Raw genomic sequence first — 10,002 nt, 5'->3', positions numbered from 1 at the left:
AGAGTACAAATACATACTAGATGTTAACAAGGTATCAACAATATCTCTGTAGATAATAAGCAACTAACATGGATCTCATGTAATGCACCATATGAATGACATGTCACACATAATGCAACAGTCAAGAATCAATCAAGTAGACAATCAAAATGCAGTATTAGTGTGGTCCAATACATATATATCATGCACATGATGCACATATGCATGATGCAACTACCTACACTCACTACAGTACTCATGTATATAATAAGTCTGAGGGTGTTCGACATCGGGGGGTCAGTACTCCATGCCCTACAATAAAGTAGTTCGGTGACCCAAATCTAGAAGTAGCCATGAAAAGCTACGTATATCCTATGGTCAATATCTGTCCTCTAATACTCATCCCGGAAGTACCATCCATGAACTCTCCGAGTACCACCCCTAGTCGGTGTTGAGGTCAAATCATCGACTCAGTTGCATACACTGCCATACAGGCAGTTGCGTACACTGTCATACAACCACCATCACCGCGATGGAAATAGGGTATGATAACCACCTATATAGATATACCACTAAAGCCATCTACCATCACGATAGACCCACAATATTGGGATTTACAATCGTTATTATGCATCATGATGAGATGCTCAAATCATAATAATCAGCATCTACCGTACTGATCAACGAGCGTAAGTAATAAACCCTAATGATCATAGGTATCATAAAACAAGAGCTATAACAAATAATGATCACAGATGTCATACTCAAGGATGGAAACAATAATCAAGAATGATAATCCAAGATCAACAGACATAAGGACAAGCATGGTATAAACATGAGTAATGTAAGAAGTATACAAATAACAGGAAGGAATAGAATCAAGGTATCAAACTACAACGACTGTAAAAGAATCATGCATTGAAAATGAAAAAGAACTGCATTGACCAAATATAGTAAAGTACCCACAAACAGGTATAGAAATATGATCAAGAGACTAATCAATAGCAATAGAAAAGGAAAGCATGCACTGGAAAGAGAACAGATCTGTATTGCCCAAATACATAGATTACCCACCTGATGTATCGCAAGTCAAATAATAGAACCACCAGAAATATATCCTCGTATAATATCAAAATCCTATAATCGCTCAGGGTCCTACAAGGAAATAATACATCCCTAAATGCAATGATATAACCAAGAAACCCTAATCAAAGTTAAGGTTAGTTTAACCATATTCAATTAACCTAATTCAGGTTAGACTAATCTAACCATTAGGTTGCTATTAACATGATTTAATCAAACCAATTAATTAGTTGTATTAACCAAATTAATACAACTAATTTTGTATTTAATCAACTGGTCCCAACATTTCAAACTAAAACCAACAGATCAAATCTAAACATAATCCTCAACCGCTAGTCAAACCTTCATCACAACCTGGTCAAGGCAGTAACCTAACCGTAAAAACAAATCAATTTTATTTAAATCAAACCTAATAGAATTCATAACGAATTCATCATCATCTAGGACACATCCTATAACCTAAACACACCGATCCCATAAAACTAAATTGAACAGTACCATCAAGACTGATCAAAAATTAAGATTCCAGATAAAGGAACCTCACCTCAGATTCTTACCCTAGAGAGGTCAGCTCCTGATCAAAGTTCACCGTCGATCAAGCATCACCACCAATCTGATGAAATAGAAATCCACTCAACAGATTGATATTATCATATCCAAATTCATAAAACCCGAATAAATCCCTAAAGAACCACTCCTGATCAAGAAACAACCTAATCAGATCCAAGGCTTACCCAAATCTGAAATCCCTAGAACCCCAAGTTCAGCTCCGATCGGTGGCTTGAGAAAGAAGAGAGACAGATTGAGAAAGAGGGAATGGCAACAGCGGAGGAACACAGCAAGTCGGCAGCGGATGGCTTAGCTCCAAATCCATCTAAATCTGGTCAGATTACCAAAGAACGTCAGCGGCGGCTGGCTTATTCGGCGGCTGGTACGCGAGGCAAAATGGGAGAAGGTGAGATCAGAGGACGAAGCTGAACATGATGGAGAAGAGGAGAAGAACGGCGTCCGGCGTGTTAGGATCGGTTGGTTCGCTAGAGGGGGGGTGAATAGCGTTTCTCGATTTTTCTTGTTCTTTCTCTGCACAGAGATTAGCGAACAAGATAACATGCACAGAAGATTAACCTGTATTGACCAAGTACAGGGTACCCACCTGATCAGATGATTGTAAGCAACTAGAACCCCCAGAAAATATAATACTCCGTGTATATCAGGACTAAATCAAATCAGGATCCTCAAATGAACAACAATACATTATCTACTACAATGGTATCATATCAAATATCAGTAATTTAATTTCATGGTTTAATCTAAACCATCCAACTAATCCTAACCCAACACTTAGGTTAATCCCACCCACCTGGTTTAACCTAATCCCACATTTATACATAACTAAACCATAATTCAACAACATCCATTCCAACCTCCACATAATCATGATCACTCTATAAAATCAATAGCACTTCTTTTAAAATCCCCTTCTATCCACACAAATCCAACTCATATTCACTGATCTAACATAATCAAAAGTCATAATTAGTTAAACAACTAAATCAGACCACAATGGACAGCACACTAATCGTGTTCAACCTCACACGAACAGAACCTAGCTTCTGATCATCATCATTAATGCACTCCAATTCCAAAACTCACAACAACCAGCTTAGAATTCTTACCTCAGATTGGATTAAACACCAGGTTTCCCACATGCTTCGGTTCTTCCTCGCTACAGCCAACAACCCAAAACTCGTTCAAATCACAGCAACAAGCTGTGGAGAGGAAGACCATCTCAACTCAAGAAATCAAACCAACCAAGACTTAGCTAAGAATTTCTTACCCAAAGCCCTAGATCCATTCTTCACTACCGAACCCACCGAACTAGATCTGATCGAATCGTAACAGCCACACTGTGGAGAGGAAACGATACAAGCTTAGGGAAGATTTCATGCCAATGCAAAGAGATTCAACCCAAGAAACCCTAAAACTCAAGATCTAGTTGAGAAATCCCTACCTCTCGGCCTCTTCCTCTCTTCAATCCGCCACCGCAATAGCCGCCTGCTAGATCGCAGCAACCAAACCACCCAAATCGTAGGGAGAGGAAAACAAACGACAGACCTAAGGAAAATCAAAGGGATCCAACCAATTTCAACTCAAGAAGCTGAAACAAGAAGAATCTAACTTAATCTTCCTTACCTTTCGGTTCGCCGCCGCCACCTTCGATTCAGTCCCCTTCCCAGCTCCGGCGTCGGCTAAGACGAAGGAGAAAACCCTAGCGACGGAGGTGGCTTTAGATCGAGGATGGTTCGGTCAGTGGCGAGAGATGGAATCGCCGGTGAAGAGGGAAGAAGCTACTGTAGCATTCTTATTAGCCGGGTTTTTTTTTTGCTTAGCGAGTAGTGGGTTGGAAGATCCACCTAAATGCTCTTTAATTATAAATTAACAATATATGAAGAGTTGAGAGGTGAATAATAGTGAGCTTGGCTTTGGCCTCATAGTCGTAAATGGTGTTTGGGTTGCGATCCAGAGTAGATATATCCTCACTCTCTCCTGGATTTTTTTATGTAAATTAATCCCCTTTTTGGATTTTCAATGTCTCCCCTCTCCCGATTCAATCTTATCCTTATGACTCAGGATCTCGGTCAGGTCTCTTTTATTTAGGAATAGGAACTTCTTCATGTGACTTATTACCGTGGTCAAATCTCATCCCCCTCAGCTTGCTTATCTGTTGGGACATATCCTTGTTTTATCATAATTGTTTTATCATTCTAATTGTGGTAGTATATTCCACTTCAAGCGTGACAAGCTCGTTTTGTTGGATTTCTCATTATAGGACATTGACTTGCTACTGGACTTCTGGACAAAGGTTTTCTCTTCGGACACCGACTACTTTCGGAAGGCGGGTATCTCGACTTATCTTTTTAGATTTGTCTTATTGATATGTATAGTTTGCTAGATTTAGTAGTAATATTTATGCGTTATTTCTGTTGTGGTGAGTTACTACTTGGTACATATGGTATGCTTTCCTTGTTACACTATTTCGTTATTGGCATAGATTGGTTATTATTATGCGCATCTGTGTCTTGCATCATTTTGCATGATTGCATGCTAGCGATCATCGGCTCCTTTGCAGTCTGAGCCTGTCGCTAGTTACAGGATCTGCACACACAACCACTCATGAGATAGTGGTACATCAGGAGGGTGTGTGCAGTTGCTCTGTCAAGGCTCCGCTTGGCCGCACCCGAGGTAGCAGTGCCATAGCGTGGTAGCATTAGGGCTCCGCTCGGCCGCACCAGAGGTAGCAGTGCCATAGCATGGTAGCATTACAGGGATCCCTCCTTCGCATTATGACAAGGAGATGAGAGCGTTGCTCCCCCATATGACTTGGGGTAGGAGGATAGGTGTACTCCGACAGGATATTCCATCATGTGCATACTGCATGGATTGTATTTATTATTGCTTGCTACATTTGGTTGTTGCATATGTTTGACATGCACATACAGGAGGCTTTATGTATTTGGTTTGTGTTGTTGTATCGAGGTAGATGATTCTGGTATGTACAGCTTTTACAATATTTCATTCTGTATTTCTTACTGTACAGGCATGGCTATTACTGCTAGCTAGCTTATTGTACATATCTGTTAGATATCCGCTGAGTTCTTTGAACTCACCCCGTTGATTTTATTCTTTTCAGATTGACGTCTGTCTGGAGAGCCGTGCTGCTAGTTCCTCGTCGAGTTGACCTCGACCATTTTGGTTTTTGCTATAGTTTTTCAGTATTTATGTTAGAACTTGTTTTATGTCGTATGAATGTTCTTAGACATGTTGGGTTTTGTGGTGCATACTTTAATTACTGGTTGTGGACCTTATTCACATAGTTTAGTTTCTGTTACATATGTTGTCAGGTGTGGATTGTGGTCGTGTAGGCCTTATTGTGGCCATGGAGGCCTTATGTTATATTGTATTCAGGGAAAGTGAATTGTTACAAGGGAGATGCTGCCAAAATTTCTCGGACAGTCGTCTCCCGGGGCGTGACATCGACCTTCACTAGAGAGGAGGGAGAGGTTGATAGTGAATAGGGATTAGATCTAAATCGAGAATTCATTTTTCTTATCTACAAGTTATGGATAAGAGTGTTTAGTGAGAGCTTATTTAGCTAAATTGATTTTGAACTTATCAAGCTCAATAGGTCATTCCAAGTTAATCCGACATTAATTAACTTCTTTAATTATTAATGAGTTGAGACAACTAATACTTAAATGTCTCTTCTCTCATTGCTACAAGCATTGTATGTCAACTGTTTGACCTTAGTGTGTGGGACTCTACAAGCTCTTGCAACTTGTGACAATGATACTTCCCTAGCAAAACACTTTGATTTTGGATGAATACCTTCTTCATTTGGTTTAGTAACGAAAGTGAAGGTATCCTTAAAAAGGTAGATCCGCTATCTCAACAACCCCCTAAAGCCAACCCCATAGATATAGAGGAATGTTCATTTAGATATACAAACGTTAGGCGCATGGCGGGATCAATCATGCAGATCATCATCTCCTGAGAATCGACCCCTTACCATTACGCCAGCAATACCATATGCCCACCATTTGTGCTACACCCTAGAGGCAAGTGAAGGTATCCTCAAAGCACATCATAAAATGGTTATTGCAATGCAATTATTTTATCATCTTATATCATGATGGGCAACTTGAGAACGCGTCTCAATTGATTTTCATTGTGCACAAATTTAATGCACCTGAGCATCAATCAAATTAATCATGTGATATAATCTTCCTTTAGCAATTAATGCCACATCATAATAAGATTAGCAACAAAATAATAGCAAGGGTACATGCGACTCAACCCTTTCAAGGAACCAAACATCAAGTGTAATTAAGGATTATAAGTTGCATCTGTCTACATGGGATTTCATAGATATTAAATAAACTATCAAATGGGTTCTCTTCGCGAGTAATTATTTCTAAGCGATTGTTCCCTAATAAACCACTTATATCCTAGCCTAGAAATCACTATGTCTACAAGCATGAGATCCTCTAATGTCGTCCCGTAGCAAAAACTAGCTACATAACATATTGTGAAGTTAAAAACTCATTATAAAATCACTAAACATAAAGAATTTTTAATAGCATACCCTCAAACTTTAGGATCACCTCACTATCTCCCTTGATCCATCACTAAAGCTAGCAATAATGTTATAAGAAACTTTTACTACAATCTACTAGTTATATCATGAGAAAAGGCATAACTTCATTTATGGATGTAATTATATTTAAATAATAATCAACAAGGTTAACAATCTTCCAATATTATCATTATACAAATTTAAACTTGATCATTTGAATGATGCAATTCAAATGAAAACAAATTAGAGTTGTATGATTGATGTGATGGAAATGGTCCAGGTTCAGTGAACCCAATTGATTGGCAACAAAATTAATTCTTCCAAAAGGGAAAAGACTACAACACAAAGTTGCAAGTGAGTGCAGCAATGCAATGCATTGCATGATAGCATTACAATAATGCTGTAGAGCTTTAAGTAACATGATAAGAACATTTTGGGCTATTTGTTTCCACCTTTTGTCACATTCAAACAACTTTTCATATTTAATGGTTAAGGCCCTATGGTAGATCTCAATATATACTCAATTGCGATGTATTATAGAGGTGATTTATCTCTGTTGAGTAGTGGATCAGAAAAAATTGACTATTTGGATTGGCCACCATGAGTACTTTCTGATTTACTTTAGTGATCGATGAAAAATTTCTGTGAGATTGAATCAATTACCTCGATCTAAATTGGATACCTAGTGTCAATTAAAAAAAAATTTATATTTGATATTGCATAGTAATAAGACTTTCGGAGTACAGTGCAATGATAATGGGATTCTATAGTTAATCAAACATCTATTGATCGATTTCTAACTGTGATGCATTGTAGATTAATTTTCTCAAATAAGAAGATAACTTTAGAATGTTAGCTATGCAATGATGTATTGTTCACACCTTTGGATTTTCTCGATAGGTGAGAAACTTCGCGGTGAAGATAATATTTTTACTTTTAAGATGGCTTTCAATTTACATTTTTATCAAGCTAAAAGACAATAGTAGGCGGTGTATTTTGTTAAGAGTTGATAGCTAAGTTTAGCATTAACTCTTTAATATTTAAAAAATCTAGCTAATACTTATTTGTTTCAAGAAATTTATATCCATACTTTATATTTTATTACAAATCTAATAAAATTATTAATTTGACATATAATATTTTGAAACAAATTTAATCACTCAACAGTATAAATCAAATAATATAAATTTTTACTTTAAGCAATGTGCAAGTTATTTAGCAAGTAGCTCGTAGGTGGGCCCGTGCTTTCTTTCATGATACGGAGGCCATCGCGCATCACAGCCGTTGCTTGGCACAAACGTGGCATGGTTTTGGGGACGACCGCCTCCTGGATTCGTCGAGCCCACGAAGAGCGCCCTCTGCCAACCGCCACGTGTCCGGTTTGCCCGTCCCGAGCCCCGCGCCCACAATCGCCACGTCGGGTTTTATATTAAGACGACACCGGCCGGGACGCCGCGCCCCTCCACGGAGGTCGCGACGCCTCGATCGATCCAGCCAGGCAGCCGAGCCAACCCTCTCCGACGAGCTCTATCAAGCTTCACCAGATCCCTCCATCAGCCGGTTTGATCGCCTTTCCTCTCGATTACTCTGAATTTTGATCGTGTTCCTGCGCGATGATAACCCCAAAGCTGGGATTTCTGTGTTTCGGAGTTTAGTGGTGTTTTCTTTTTCGGAGGTGGAGGTGGAGGAGGTTTGGAGGTTTTTCACGGTCGATCGGATGAATCGATGGCTCCGATCAGTCTCTTGTTTGTTTGTCGCTGCTTTCAATAGTTAGGGTTTATGATTGCTGGTGTATTAGGAACCAGGTGCTGGATACCTCGAGGCTTGTTGTGGTGTCTGCTTTTGGAAAGAAGATGGAGACAGACGCTGCAGTTACGATGGATTGGAAGGACCTTCCTGCGGAACTGCTGCTGAGAATCCTTTCGCTCGTAGACAGCAATGGCGCCATGCAGATTGAGGTGGTAGCCTCATGTGTTTGTACTGGCTGGAGAAATGCCATCGGGCTTACGAATCTCTCATTATCATGGTATACACTCTCTGGCTTTAGTTGTTTGATATGCTTGCAACTCTGTTTACAGAGCTCACTGGGCAGGTAGGTAAATATTATGATGGATCATATTGACAAATATTTATACTTTGATTTGTGTTATATAAAACAAAAACAGAGAACAAACATGATATTAGGAACTCGCCTGTTGTTTCAAACTATGTAAGTGGACACCAGAAACTTATGTTACAGAAAACTGAGCAAGGTGTTGATGTTCTCTCTCGTGTTGAACAGGTCAACACACCAGTGTGTAGGAAGTTAGGAACTTGGGAAGCCTTGTGGTAGTCACCAAAACTTGTTTTAAGATGGTCCTAAACTAACTTCTTAAGTATATGAAATTATTTTGGATATTATTGCAAGCAAGGAGTTATCTTGGTTCTGCTTCTGAAGATGTCAATCTTCTGTAATAGGATGATTCTTATTAGTTTTATTGTAATGAAACCTGTAGCTTCTTTTATTCCTGTGATCATTTCGGTGTGGGTTCTCCAGTAACTCCCGTTGAGTTTTTATATTGCAGGTGCAACAAAAACATGAACATTCTTGTGCAGTCACTAGTGCCCAAGTTCCCACAGCTTCAAGTTTTGACGCTTAGACAAAATTATGTTCCACAACTCGAGGACAATGCTGTTGAGATAGTTGCTAAACACTGTCATGAATTGCGGGAACTAGACCTTAGCAAAAGCCTAAGGCTGACTGACAGATCTTTGTATGCGCTAGGTGATGGCTGTGCCTGCCTAACAAAACTAAATATTAGTGGATGTTCTGCTTTCAGCGACTCTGCCCTTGCATATCTTGCTAGTTGCTGTAGAAAACTGAAAAAACTGAATCTCTGTGGATGTGTGAGAGCTGCAACCGACACAGCTTTGCAGGTATGTTAATTCCCCTGTATTTCATAAGACATTTATGGCATAGTCATTGTAATTCTTGTGGATCGATGTATATGTTTGCTGCAGTCCATATCGCATCATTGCAGTCAACTACAGTCTTTGAATTTGGGTTGGTGTGAAAGTGTCAGTGATAAAGGAGTAACCAGTTTAGCATCTGGATGCCCTGATCTAAGGGATTTGGACTTGTGCGGCTGTGTGCTCATTACAGGTATTCTTTACATAGCTTTTGGTTGACAGGCATCCTTTTCTGCCGGGATCAAACATTCCTCACCTCCCTATTGTCAGTGCAGACGAGAGCGTGATTGCACTAGCAAACTGTTGTCTGCACCTGAGATCTCTGGACTTGTATTACTGCCAGAACATCACCGACAAAGCTATGTATTCTCTGGCCGATAACAGCAGCAAGAGCCGACTTGGGTATTGGCAAAGCAGCAGCAGCAGCAGCAATGAAGAAGGGTTGATGAACCTCAACATCAGTCAGTGCACAGCCTTAACAGCACCTGCGGTTCAAGCTGTGTGTGACTCATTCCCATCGCTGCACACCTGCCTCGAGAGGAATTCGCTCATCATCAGTGGCTGTCTCGGCCTCACTTCTGTGCATTGCGCCTGTGCTGTTTGTGGTCACCATGCTGGGGGAACTGTGTTGGCTGATGGCCATGCTTACTGAACAGGTTGGGATGTAATTTGCTAGCCTGGGTAACTTGTGTGTTTGAAGCAACTCTTGCACTAGGGGTGTATGTAGGTGCTCAGGCATCTATCTATGTTTGATGCTAAGTAGCTGTATTATCTGTTGCAACCAAATGCACTCGATATCTAATATAATTTCCGAGCCAACATAACAGATAATGATCAAGTTGTCTCAAGTCAAAAGA

At 39.9% G+C, this 10,002-nt stretch overlaps 1 protein-coding gene and 1 long non-coding RNA gene across 3 annotated transcripts; one reads left to right on the top strand and one right to left on the bottom strand.

The window, feature by feature from the left end:
- Positions 1–2,770: 2,770 nt before the first annotated feature.
- Positions 2,771–3,448, bottom strand: LOC141844752 (uncharacterized). Its single transcript, XR_012603190.1, has 4 exons — positions 3,256–3,448; positions 3,074–3,177; positions 2,900–2,969; positions 2,771–2,831 (listed from the first exon to the last, which is right to left on the bottom strand). It is a non-coding gene; the product is annotated as an uncharacterized LOC141844752 (long non-coding RNA).
- A 4,202-nt stretch (positions 3,449–7,650) lies between these two features.
- On the top strand, positions 7,651–10,000 carry LOC141845007 (F-box protein SKP2A-like). 2 transcript variants are annotated; one of them, XM_074733007.1, is made up of 5 exons: positions 7,651–7,756; positions 8,002–8,222; positions 8,761–9,112; positions 9,197–9,338; positions 9,421–10,000. In XM_074733007.1, the coding sequence occupies exons 2-5, from the start codon at positions 8,050–8,052 to the stop codon at positions 9,795–9,797; spliced, it is 1,044 nt and encodes a 347-aa protein (XP_074589108.1). In that variant the 5' UTR covers positions 7,651–7,756; positions 8,002–8,049; the 3' UTR covers positions 9,798–10,000. The 2 variants fall into 2 exon arrangements, with proteins under 2 accessions (XP_074589108.1, XP_074589107.1); XM_074733006.1 differs by having other exon boundaries at positions 7,672–7,756; positions 7,995–8,222.
- Positions 10,001–10,002: the final 2 nt, after the last annotated feature.

Source organism: Curcuma longa, chromosome 14 (genome assembly GCF_044706935.1).
Source record: "Curcuma longa cultivar G26 ecotype Majalengka, Jawa Barat chromosome 14, ITB_CL_G26_1.1, whole genome shotgun sequence".
NCBI classification, from domain to species: Eukaryota; Viridiplantae; Streptophyta; class Magnoliopsida; order Zingiberales; family Zingiberaceae; genus Curcuma; species Curcuma longa.
The sequence above is the reverse complement of the archived record's forward strand: the minus strand, read 5'-3'. Positions and strand labels throughout refer to the sequence as shown.